Source organism: Theropithecus gelada, chromosome 16 (genome assembly GCF_003255815.1).
Source record: "Theropithecus gelada isolate Dixy chromosome 16, Tgel_1.0, whole genome shotgun sequence".
Taxonomy (NCBI): Eukaryota; Metazoa; Chordata; class Mammalia; order Primates; family Cercopithecidae; genus Theropithecus; species Theropithecus gelada.
The window spans coordinates 59,414,227-59,427,366 of record NC_037684.1 but is presented as its reverse complement, the minus strand read 5'-3'; the positions used below and the strand labels follow the sequence as shown (position 1 = coordinate 59,427,366).

General features: G+C 48.8%; 1 protein-coding gene across 1 annotated transcript in view; it reads right to left on the bottom strand.

Moving 5' to 3' along the window:
• Positions 1–13,140, bottom strand: part of RAP1GAP2 (RAP1 GTPase activating protein 2) — a 172,018-nt gene that overhangs the window by 34,049 nt on the left and 124,829 nt on the right. Inside the window, exons 13-15 of the mRNA XM_025363499.1 lie at positions 8,450–8,550; positions 3,993–4,122; positions 1,044–1,199 (exon numbers count right to left, since the gene is read on the bottom strand). Coding sequence (XP_025219284.1) covers positions 1,044–1,199; positions 3,993–4,122; positions 8,450–8,550 — 387 coding nt within the window. The remainder of the gene's footprint in view (positions 1–1,043; positions 1,200–3,992; positions 4,123–8,449; positions 8,551–13,140) is intronic.

Below are 13,140 nucleotides of genomic sequence, written 5' to 3'. Positions count from 1 at the left end.
TTGGTTTTAAAAGGTGATGTGAATTTTGCACTTAAGTGAGTGGAAGTGCAGTGGCATCCTGAACCCCAGGAATCAGTATGGGCTGAAATTATTTGATGGGAAACATTGTCAGGCTTCACAGTTTCCCATTAGCAATCACAGGCTCATCTTTCCTCTCCCTTAGAACAGTGGTTCCTGATATTTTGCAGAGCAGGGAACCCTTTGAGAATTTAAGGGATGGCCTCTCTTTTCAGGAATCCAAGGAGGGGCACAAATTCAGCATTTTGCACTTATCTGCAGGGAGTCAGAGACTGCCTAACCCTCACCTTGAAAGCCCTGCCTCAGTCTATCGCCCTTGAGTCCTGTGCCCGCCACAGCACTGCGATTCCAAGAGACTGTGCCCAAGAGGTCGTGATTCTTTCTGGTGGAGCAGAGGAGGGGAGGGTCAGTCATCCAGTCATGAGGGAGCAGGGGACTCAGGGGCAATGAGCAGCTCCATCTCGCTGTCATCTGCACTGGCGAGGATTTCGAGCCATCTGACAGACCCATGACTGCTTGGGAGGTTCAGACCCAGGTGCTTGCGTATCTGCCTCCCTGGAGTTCTTTAAATGAAGATCCATCCTTTGTCCCAAACAGCCAGGCCAGGGGCTCACCCAGTGGCCAGGGTCTACCAGGCACCTCCTCTCCATCCTCACCATAAACACTTTTTTTCTTTCTTTCCTTTGTTACCACCCTTCTATCGCTACCCTTTCCTGCTCGTCCTTTCCACACTGTTTCTTTATTCTAGCTCTGCCTTACTCGAGCAAATAGCATTACCAGATTCCAAATACAACACCCAGAGCTCTTCAACCCTCAAGTAAGATGCCATTGAGACTGGAGGCAGCAAGGGGGATCAGGTGGCCTTGGAAGGTCCTCCCCACCCAGAAATTAGCTCCAAACCCAGAAATCTGAGACCTCATGGAGAATCTCTGACTGCTGAGGACTAGTGCCTTCTGATATCATAGGATCCACACAGGATAAGGTGTCGAGGCCCACCACTTCCTCCCACAAGGCGTTCTCCTTACCTTGTAGGATGGGGTCTCTGTGCCTGGGGTCTCAACCTGCACGACGATGTAGGCATGTAAGAAATTGGAGGCTATCATGTCTGGGACAAACGGTGTGTTTTCCTCTTGGAAGATGATGGCCACAATGTCATTTCCAATGTGTCTCTTTCTCTGGAGCTAAATAAAAAGTGTTGAGAGGTTATAAGCCAGTTAGGAACGTCATGAACGATGTTTTGGGAAAAGAGTGGGTTCACTTTCATTTGCGCACAGGACACCTGAATTCTGAGTAGGAAGAGTTCGTGGCTGTTGTTTTGGAAATTTAAGGATGAAAATGCAGTAAATTTAAGATTGAAAGCACATTACTGATGCCGGGCAGCAACGGGAGGCGTGCACGGAACACGCTTCGTGCTTTGTGTCTCTTTTGAGTTGCTTTCCTATTTGGGGAAAACCAGGGGGGTTCTTCTTTCAATCTTTTTTTTTTTTTTTTTGAGACAGGGTCTCACTGTGTTGCCCAGGCTGGAGTGCGGTGGCGCGATCTCGGCTCACTGCAACCTCCGCCTCCCGGGTTCAAGTGATTCTCCCACCTTAGCCTCCGGAGTAGCTGGGATTACAGGTGCGTGCCACTTCACCCACTAATTTCTGTATTTTTTGATAGAGATAAGGTTTCACCATGTTGGCCAGGCTGGTCTTAAACTCCTGACCAGCCCGCCTCAGCCTCCAAAGTGCTGGGATTATAGGCGTAAGTCACTGCGCCTGACCTTCTTTCAATCTTTAGAAGCCACCAAAAAGGGAAAAAAAAATGGGGAAGATGGCCAAGTGCTTAGGTGGAGACTAGCGAGCATCTTACTGACCTCTACAGCATGTAGATCCCTGACTCAGGACTCGGCGAGAATATTTAAAAGGCAAGGCTGGGTCTTGCCCTGGTAGAGCCTGTCCTTTATCTGGGAGAAATACAAACACAGGAGAAGCCACCTGAGAAAACTAACAAAGCCGGCCGCCAGCAAGAGCTAAATCAGCTGCCGTGCACGAAAGGCCTGACAGCTCTGGAGATAGAGGGGAGGGGAAATCACAGGGCCCGACAGCAACCTGAGAGGGCTTCCTGGAGGAGGAGACGTCTTGAAGGTCAGGGGGTCTTGAGGGTGTGAATGAAAGTGATGAATGGCAGATCATGACAGCACTGATGACCTAGCTTGGCGCAGGTGGGATGGAAGGAGGATTCCCAACCATAACTCTATATCCCAAGCAGGGCCAGGTGCTTCTGGGTGTGACCTCGGCCACCAAGCAACTGGTGTATCCCTGGAACCACGTCGGGCTGTTCATGCATGATATGAAATGTTAACCCTGTCCTGAAGTTCGAGGCTGCAGTGAGCTATGATCGCACCACTGTACTCCAGCCTGGGTGACAGAGTGAGACCCCTTCTCACACACACACACACACACACAAACCCTCTCCTGTACATCAAGTCCGGGCTAGGTGCCTGCCTATGCATTTGTTCTTTTATTAAGCACCTACTGCATGCAGTCCCTTCACATTGAGTTTCTCATTCGCTGAACACTGTTATACACCAAGAACGGTGCTGAGCGCTTTTACACAATTTACCTCACTTACTCCACGCACATCTTCCCATTTCTCAGGAAGAGAAAGCTAATATTTACTCAGTCCCCGCCAAGAGCCGAGCCCTGTGCCAACGTGTATTTCCCAGGAAACATACATAAGACTGAGAAGGCCCAGAGAGAACAGACCAGGCTGGGCAGCAGGTGAGAGGGGCCATAAGGGAACAGAGAGGCTGGAGGTGAAAGATTGAACGAAAACCCACTTTGGATACAAAAGGAATTCTGCTTCCATTTGTTTCTGGAACATTCAGTAGCTATTTTACAGCCAACTCATAATCTCATTTGCCAATTTCCTTCTTTCCTAAGAAGCCAGGCACTGTGTTTACAATTTTCCCTCTGTGCTCCCTCCCCAGTTCCTGCTCAGAGACACACAGGTCAGAGTTTGGGCAAAGGCCCACCTGCATTTCTTACTTTCCCAGACTGAAAAGGGGCAGAAGGCGGGCTCGGGGAACTGGGCTTGCAACAGCCGGGGACCAGCTGCGGCTCTCCCCGGGGATGCACGGCTGTCAGAGCAGCAAACGGGGGGCACACCAAGAAAGCTGTGGGGACAGGGGTCTCATCCAGGTCTCCCTGGTGGAGGTCAAGGCTGAATTCCCACAGGTGTGGTGAGAGGAGCCTGTGAGATGAGGAAAGCTGAGGGTGGGGAAGGAATCTCACGCAATAACCAGCCTTCTGTCACTGGGGCAGGAAAGGGGACAAAATCACCAAGGGCTGGACAGTGAACAGCTGTTCTATGGAAAGCTGGCCACGAGTTGGGCATCGTATGAACCCTAGTCAGAAATGTATGTAATCCCCACAATAACCCTCTATCGTGGGTGGTGTTACCCCATTTTACAGATGAGAAAGTTAACTGGCTTGCCCAGAGTCACACGCCCCAAAGTAGCACAGCTGGCTTCCTGCCCCCATCTGCAAACCCCACCATGCACACTTTACCACCACCGTCTAGGACCAGGGCCCCCAGGCTCTGCTCTGTGCTCTGCCCCTAATAAACGGAGAAACCTCAAGGAAGTCTTGTCACCACTGTGGGCTGCAGTTTTCCCATCAGTCAACGTGGGAGAACCACAAGCCCTGCACTGCCTCCTGCCCAGGGCCACTGAGGCACGGCCTCGGCCAGAGACGCAGCAGAACGGACGGCTGAGACGCGGCCTCAGCCAGAGACACAACAGAACGGACCACCGAGGCACGGCCTCGGCCAGAGACGCAGCAGAACGGACTATGATGCTGCTATGCAGCTCAACGACTGGCCGGCTATGGGAACGAAAATGGGGAGGGCCGCAGTCTCTTAGCAGGTCAGACCAGAGGCGGGCCTTCACCTCGCACGCCCTGGGCTCCCAAAGCCCTCCCAAACCAGGTTACCTGCTGGGCGTCTCCCTCGGTAAATGGCAGCTTTGTGGAGACATGAAACATGATCTCCCTGTCCCGGAATGTCGTGTACACCGATTCCACCCCCGTCTGTCCGTGGGTCACATCCAGGCCTCCTCGGAAACTGTAACGGAACAGGGCAGGAGATGGGGAGAAAAGACAGTGAGGCAAAGTAGGCAACTTAATGCAAGCTTCTCTAAGTGTACGCAGCACAGCTTAGTCTCTCCAGGCCTCCGTAAAATAAAGGGATAGAATTTCGTATCTCGGAGAACCTTCTGGGCTTTAATATACTGTATTTCACCTATTCTAAGCCCCACGTTTTATTTTGGTTTGAGTCAGGGGTTCACTGTATCATGACAAGACAGGAGAGCTGAGGGCAGAGCAGGCTGTGATGTGGTTGAAAAGCAGGTAGATCTGTTCTTCCAGGTATATCAGCCCTGGCACTCTACCCACAAATCCATTATTTAAAGACAAAGTTGGCCGGGCCCAGTGGCTCACGCCTGTCATGCCAGCACTTTGGGAGGGTGAGGCGGGCAGATCACCTGAGATCAGCAGTTCGAGACCAGCCTGGCCAACATGGTGAAACCCCGTGTCTACTAAAAATACAAAAGTTAGCCAGACATGGTGGCCCATTCCTGTAATCCCAGCTACTCAGGAGGCTGAGGCAGGAGAATCACTTGAACCCAGGAGGCGGAGGTTGCAGTGAGCTGAGACGGCACCACGGCACTCCAGCCTGGGCAACAAGAGTGAGACTCCATCTCTAAATAAATAAATAAATAAATAAATAAATAAATAAATAATAAGACAAAGTAGAACCTCCATTTCAAGCCTTGGCTGTGTCCTCTCCACACTGGATGGTTATATAGGAAGGAAACTCATCCATCCATAATCCCAAACAAATGCCTGTCCCCGGTGCCAATGGCCCCCAAGCCTGGGCGCAGGCCTTTCTTTGCTCTCTGCAAGGCCATGTCCAAGTCCTCTGCCCAGAGCTAGGGCAGCCGGCCATCCTGTTGGCTGGTGGGGAGCCCAATAGAGGAGCATCTGGAGTCAGCCAGAAGAGGTGGCAGATGCTCGACTTGTGCCCAGCTAGTCCCTAAGATAGAGGCCCAACCACCGCAGCACCCAGCCTGGGAGTATCCAGGGAAGTCCCTTCTCTGGCTCTCTCCTCACAGGCAAGAAAGAAAGGCACTAAGGAACTGGGTGGGCTTCCAGGAGTTGTCCCTTCTGCCTTTATACACACGGCTGCCAGCCTTGATCAGTCTTCAGCAGATGCAGTTTCCTTTAAGAAAATGAGGTTGGGCGCGGTGGCTCAAGCCTGTAATCCCAGCACTTTGGGAGGCCGAGACGGGCAGATCACGAGGCCAGGAGATCGAGACCATCCTGGCTAACACGGTGAAACCCCGTCTCTACTAAAAAATACAAAAAACTAGCCAGGCGAGGTGATGGGCACCTGTAGTCCCAGCTACTCCAGAGGCTGAGGCAGGAGAATGGCGTGAACCCGGGAGGCAGAGCTTGCAGTGAGCTGAGATCTGGCCACTGCACTCCAGCCCGGGCGACAAAGCGAGACTCCGTCTCAAAAAAAAAAAAAAAAAGAAAAGAAAAAAAAAGAAAATGAAATAAGATGGACCTGGAATCTCAGCACCCCCAACACTACAATCAAGCCAGAAAATGTGTCCAGCCTGGCATGGCAGAAAGGATGCTGGACAAGGGGTCAGGAGCTCCGGGTTCTAGACCTGCTTCTGCCACTAAATCAGCACATGATCGTGGACAATTTGTTTAGTCTCTCTAGGCCTCCATAAAATAAAGGGATAGAATTTCATATCTCTGAGGACCTTCTGGGCTTTAATATACTGTATTTCACCTATTCTAAGGACCACGTTTTGTTTTGGTTTGAGTCGAGCGTTCACTCTATCATCCACGGTGGAGTGCAATGGTATAATCACAGCTCACTGCAGCCTCAACCTCCTGGGCTCATGTGATCCTCCCCACCTCAGCCTCCCAAGTAGCCGGGACCACAGGAGCACACCACAACAGTCGGCTAATTTTTTGTTTTTTGTGTTTTTTTTGAGACAGAATCTCGCTCTGTCGCCCAGGCTGGAGTGCAGTGGCCGGATCTCGGCTCACCGCAAGCTCCACCTCCCGGGTTCACACCATTCTCCTGCCTCAGCCTCCCGAGTAGCTGAAACTACAGGTGCTCGCCACCATGCCTGGCTAATTTTTTGTATTTTTAGTAGAGACGGGGTTTCACCGTGTTAGCCAGGATGGTCTCGATCTCCTGAACTCGTGATCCGCCCACCTTGGCCTCTGAGTGCTGGGATTACAGGCGTGAGCCACCGTGCCTGGCCCTAATTTTTATAATTTTTCATATTTTTGTAGTGACAGGGTCTCATCATATTGCCCAGGCTGGTCCCAAACTTCTGGGCTCAGGTGATCCACCTGTCTCGGCCTCCCAAAGTGCTGAGATTACAGGTGTGACCCACCATCCCTGGTCATTTTTTCACATTTTGTCACAGGATGTGTGATAGCATCTCAAAGTCAATGAAAGATAGCAAAATAAGAACAATAACAATAACGACGACCAGTGCATGGCACTTGCTTAAGTGTTTGGTGAGCAGTATCTTATCCTAATTCCCCCCAAAACCTTGTACGGCTGACACTATCTTTATCTCCCTTTTTTTTTTTTTTTTGAGACGGAGTCTCCCTCTGTTGCCCAGGCTGGAGTGCAGTGGTGCAATCTTGGCTCACTGCAACCTCCGCCTTTTAGGTTCAAGAGATTCTCCTGCCTCAGCCTCCAGAGTAGCTGGGACTACAGGTGCACGCTACCACACCCAGCTAGTGTGTGTGTGTGTGTTTTGTATTTTTAGTAGAGACGGGGTTTCACCATATTGGCCAGGCTGGTCTTGAACTCCTGACCTCGTGATCCACCCGCCTCAGCCTCCCAAAGTGCTGGGATTACAGGCGTGAGCCACTGCGCCCGGCCCTTTATCTCCCTTTTTACAGTGAGGAAACTGAAGCTTGTAGAGGTCACATCACTTATCCAAAGTCACAGAGCTCATAAGTGGTGGAGCGGGGGTTTTATCCGGGGTGTGACTGACTCCAGACAGCCAAGATGACCTTGAGGGAGGGAGAAGATGGAGGAACAGAGGAAAGGAAAAAGGAGGAGGAAGGATAGAGAAGGAAGCAGAGGAAGAAAGCGATTAGTGAACCTCTGCTGCATGCCAGGCTCTGGGTTAGGTATTTTCACACCCAATGTGAGGAGCTCATGTCAATCTGGCTGCTGCAGTGAGGCATTCTGGGCCCCGGAGCCATGTGCCAGCCACCAAGGACAAAATAGGCTGGCCACATCTGGACTAATCCCAAATGTGGCCTTGGCCAAGGAAAATCAAGGGTCAGAGTTTTCCAAGCAATGGCCCCAGTGTTCTATCTTACTGCCCACTTAAAAAAACATAGACTGGGCCAGGCGCAATGGCTCACGCCTGTCATCCCAGCACTTTGGGAGGCCGAGGCGGGCAGATTACGAGGTTAGAAGATCGAGACCATCCTGACCAACATGGTGAAACTCCGTCTCTACTAAAAATACAAAAATTAGCCGGGCATGGTGGCAGGCGCCTGTAATCCCAGCTACTTGGGAGGCTGATGCAGGAGAATAACTTGGACCCAGGAGACAAAGGTTGCAGTGAGCCAAGATCACACCGCTGAGCTCCAGCCTGGCGACAGAGCATGACTCCGTCTCAAAAAAAAAAAAAGCAGGCCGGGCACAGTGGCTCACGCCTGTAATCCCAGCACTTTAGGAGGCCAAAGCAGGCAGATCACGAGGTCAGGAGATCGAGACCATCCTGGCTAACATGGTGAAACGCCGTCTCTACTAAAAATACAAAAAACTAGCTGGGCATGGTGGCGGGCGCCTGTAGTCCCAGCTACTCGAGAGGCTGAGGCAGGAGAATGGCGTGAACCCAGGAGGCGGAGGTTGCAGTGAGCTGAGATCGTGCCACTGCACTCCAGCCTGGGTGATAAAGTGAGACTCCATCTCAAAGAAAAAAAAAAGCATAGACAAAGCAAGATTCTGTCTCCAAAAATAAAAAAATAAAAAATAAAACAAAACAGGTCATTTCCCCCAAAAACTGCACGGGGCTCCCTCTCCCACACGCCCGGCAGGTGAGTGACAGGGAAGGTGGATTCCTCCCATTCTCAGTCTGGGCCAAAGGTAAGTAGGAAGGCAAGTATGGGGCCAAACGTGAATGCCTTCAGGGAAATTTGCCACACTGGATCACTCCTTGGACCCCTGATTCCTTAGGAATGCAGTGAGCGATCAGATCCTGGAAAGCCATCCCTCATTTCTTGTGTGTTTTTAACTTTCACATGTGCTTCCTGAGAACTGAGCTGTCTGCCCCTTGCCCTTCCTCTAGTGCCCTTGTTGATGGAAATGGAGCCGTCACTTGGCTAAAACCCACCCTTTGAAATCCTGCAGTGTGATCGTGTCCCCCAGCAGGTCCAAGAACTCCTTAAAAGCTGGGCTCTCCTCATTGTTCCCAAATAGCTCCTCCTCCAGGGTCTGAAAGAGAAATAGGAATAAGGGCAGGAATTAGAAAAATCCTTTGTGATGCTAAAGGAAGGAATATGGTTGCCCAGACACCTGGTCCCTTTCTTCATCTCTCCCTATCTCCCAGCACATCCACCGTAGCTGCCCTCGGTGGGACTGGGGCAGAGGAAGGAGAGACTGGTGGAGACTCACTCCCAGCACTTTGGGAGACCGAGGTGGGTGGATCACTTGAGGTCAGGAATTCGAGACCAGGCTGGCCAACATGGTGAAACCCCGTCTCTACTAAAAATACAAAAAGTAACTGGGCGTGGTGGTGGGTGCCTGTAATCCCAGCTACTCAGCAGACTGAGACAGGAGAATTGCTTGAGCCTGGGAAGCAGAGGTTGCAGTGAGCCAAGATCATGCCATTGCACTCCAGTCTGGGTGACAGAGTGAGACTCTGTCTCAAAAAAAAAGAAAGGAAAATATAAAGAACTCTCAAAACTCTAAAGTAATCAAAACCACAATGATATACCACTTCCCACCTACTAGGGCGGCCACGATGAAAAATAAAGGAAATAAAAGGTAATAACAAGTGTTGGTGAGGGTGTGGAGAAACCAGAACCATCACACGCTGCTGCTGAAAATGGAAAATGACACAGCCACTGTGGAAAGCAGTCCGGCAGTTCCTCAAAAGGCTAAATGCAGAGTCACCATATGACTTGGCAACTTCACTCCCTGGCATACACTGAAGGCTAAACACAGTCACCATAGGATCCGGCGACTTCACTCCTGGGCATATACCGAAGGCTAAACACAGAGTCACCATATGACTCGGCAACTTCACTCCCGCGCATATACCAAAGGCTAACCACAGAGTCACTATAGGATCCAGGCACATACTGAAGGTTAACCACAGAGTCACTATAGGATCCAGGCACATACTGAAGGTTAACTACAGAGTCACCATAGGATCCAGGCATATACCGAAGGCGAAACACAGAGTCACCATAGGATCCAGGCATATACCGAAGGCTAAACACAGAGGCACTATAGGATCCAGGCATATACCGAAGGTTAAACACAGAGTCACCATAGGATCCAGGCATATACCGAAGGTTAAACACAGAGTCACCATAGGATCCAGGCATATACCGAAGGTTAAACACAGAGTCACTATAGGATCCAGGCATATACCGAAGGCTAAACACAGAGTCACCATAGGATCCAGGCATATACCGAAAGTTAAACACAGAGTCACCATAGGATCCAGAAACTTCACTCTGAGGTATATACCAAACTAGTACATGAGGTATAAACCAAAGTTGCCGGATCTGGCAACTTCACTCTCAGGTATATACGAAAGAGAAATGAAAACATGTCCATGTCCACAGAAAATGTATACATGAATATCAATAGCAGCACTATTCGTAATAGCCCTAAAGGAGAAAGAACCCAAATGTCCTTCCGAGGAATAGACAGACAAAATGTGGGCTATCCACACAATGGAATATTATCTGGCCATAAACAAGGAACAACGTGCTGATACATACTACGACCTGGATAAACCCTGAAAACACTACGCTGAGTGAAAGAAACCAGACACAAAAGGCCACATATTATGATTCCATTTATAAAAGGTCTAGAATAGGCAAATCTATAGAGACAGAAATTAGATTAGGGTTGGCAGGAGCTAAAGGAAAGGGGGATGGGGAGTGACTGCTGGTGAGTGTGGGGTTTCTTTTGGGAGTGATGAAAATGTTCTGTAGTGAGGACAGGTGCACAATTCTGTGGTTACACTACAAACCACTGAATTGTATACTTTATTGAGATATAAATTACATAACTATGAATTATACGGTATGAGAATTATGCTGATGTGCTCAATAAAGCTGTTATTTTAAAAAATATTTTTAACTCAACAGTTAAAAAAAAAAATCCAATTAGAAAATGGTCAAAAGACATGAAAACAGCCAGGTGCGGTGGCTCACGCCTGTAATTCCAGCACTATGGGAGGCCAAGGCAGGCGGATCACTTGAGGTCCAGAGTTCAAAACCAGCCTGGCCGACATGGCGAAACTTCGTCTCTACTAAAAATGCAAAAATCAGCTGGGCATGGTGGCATGTGCCTGTAGTCCCAGCTACCTGGGAGGCTGAGGTGGGAGGATCACTGGAACCTGGGAGGCAGAGGTTGCAGTGAGCCGAGATCGCACCACTGCACTCCAGCCTGGGTGACAGAGTGAGACCCTGTCTCAAAAAAAAAAAAGACATGAACAGGCATTTCCCTTGAGAGGATATACAGATGGCAAATAAGCACATGAAAAGATGTCCAACATCATTAGCCATTCGAGAAATGCAAATTAAAACCATAAGGTGATATCGTTACACAACTATCAGAATGGTTAAAATAAAAAATAGTCACAACACCAAATGCTGGCAAGGTTATAGAGAAACTGGATCATTGCTGGTGAGAAGAACCACTCTAGAAAACAGTTTGCAGTTTCTTTTTTCTTTAGAGATGGAGTCTTTTTGAGACGGAGTCTCGCTCTGTCGCCCAGGCTGGAGTGCAGTGGCGCAATCTCGGCTCACAGCAACCTCTGCCTCCTGTGTTAAAGCAATTCTCCTGCCTCAGCCTCCCGAGTAGCTGGGACTACAGGTGCCCACCACCACACCTGGCTGATTTTTTTTTGTATTTTTAGGAGAGACGGGGTTTCACCGTGTTAGCCAGGATGGTCTCAATCTCCTGCCCTCATGATCCACCCGCCTCTGCCTCCCAAAGTGCTGGGATTACAGGCGTGAGCCACTTCACCCAGCTGGCGGTTTCTTACAAAACTAAACACATAATTACCATACAACGCAGCAGCTGTATTCCTAAGCATTTATCCCAGAGAAATGAAAACTTATGTTCACACAAAAACCTACATACAGATGTTCACAGCAACTTTATTCATAATAGCCAAAAATGGCTTTCAGTGGGTGATGGTTACACACGAACTGTGGTACAGTTATAATACCATGGAATACTACTCAGCAACGAAAAAGAACACAGTATTGATACACCCAAGAACCTGGATTCATCTTGCTGACTGGGAAAAAGCCAACGTCAAATGGTTATATACTATATGACTCCATTTATATATCGTTTTTGAAATAACAATGTTTTAGAAATCGGAGAACAGATGAGCGGTTGTCAGGGGTTACGGACCGGAGCTGGGAGACTGATGTCCACATCCTGGTTGCAGTATTGTGCTATTATTTTGTAAGACATTACTTTGGGGGGAAAGTAGGTAAAGGGTACATGAGATCTCACTGTATCATTTTTTACAACTCTATGTGAATCTACAAATACCTAAAGATAAAAAGGTTAGTAATTTTTTTTTTTTTTTTTTTGAGATGGCGTTTCGCTCTTGTTGCTCTGGCTGGAGTGCAATGGCACAATCTCAGCTCACTGCAACCTCTGCCTACCAGGTTCAAGCGATTCTCCTGCCTTAGACTCCCAAGTAGCTGGGACTATAGGTGCCCACCACCACGCCTGACTAATTTTGTAAAAATCAAAGCTGAAAACAGTAGCAAACTCTGCAAACAGTAACAGGCTTCAAACAGGGCCTGTTCAACAGGCTCTACCCACAGTGGCAGGATCTGCAAACAGCTGAAGGTTCTGCAAACATGCACAGGCTGCCATGAAGAGCTGCAGATGATACAAAAACACTCTAGCCTACCCAATCACTTCAACAGAATGTCTTCAGAAGGTAATTGTAACAATAACAACAACAAAAAGCAGACGTCAGGCCCCATGCCTTCAACAGGTAACAGAATCTGGTAGATTTCAATAATTTTATTTTGCTTTTTATAGTATTTCTTTTAGAATTACCTTCATTTCATGATAAATGATACTGATTTTCCAGTTAGAGGAGTGATATAAAATTTCCTTTAAAAATAAATGTACGTGGCTGGGCGTGGTGGCTCACACTTGTAATCCCAGCACTTTGGGAGGCCGAGGTGGGTGGATCACCTGAGGTCGGGAGTTCGAGACCAGCCTGACTAACATGGTGAAACCCCGTCTCTATTACAAATACAAAATTATCCACGTGTGGTGGCAGCTGCCTGTAATCCCGGGCTACTCGGGGGACTGAGGCAGAAGAATTGCTTGAACCCGGGAGGTGGAGGTTGCAGTGAGCCAAGATTGCGCCATTGCACTCCAGTTTAGGCAATGAGAGCAAAACTCCATCTCAAAAAAATAAAAGTAAAAATAAAAAGTAAATGCACGGAAGTTTTAAAAAAACTTTTTGAAGAAAATATTCAGTTAACAGTATAGGTGTGATAAAGATCTTAACAGTGGCATAGGGTGAAACAAACGCTATGATACGGATCCTGGATATGGTCTGTGAATGTCTGAAGGCTGGGAAACTCTGCACTCTAAAAGGGGTCAACTAACTGCAGCCCAGGGGCCGAGTCTGGCCTGCTGCCTGTGTTTATCGATAAAGTTTTATTGGAACGCAGACAGGCCAACTCATTTATCTATTGTCTATTGCTACTTCTGCGCCAGCAAGGCAAAGGTGAGTGGCTATCACAGAGACTCCAAGGCCCATGAAATCTAAAACATTTACTCTCTGGTCCTTTACCC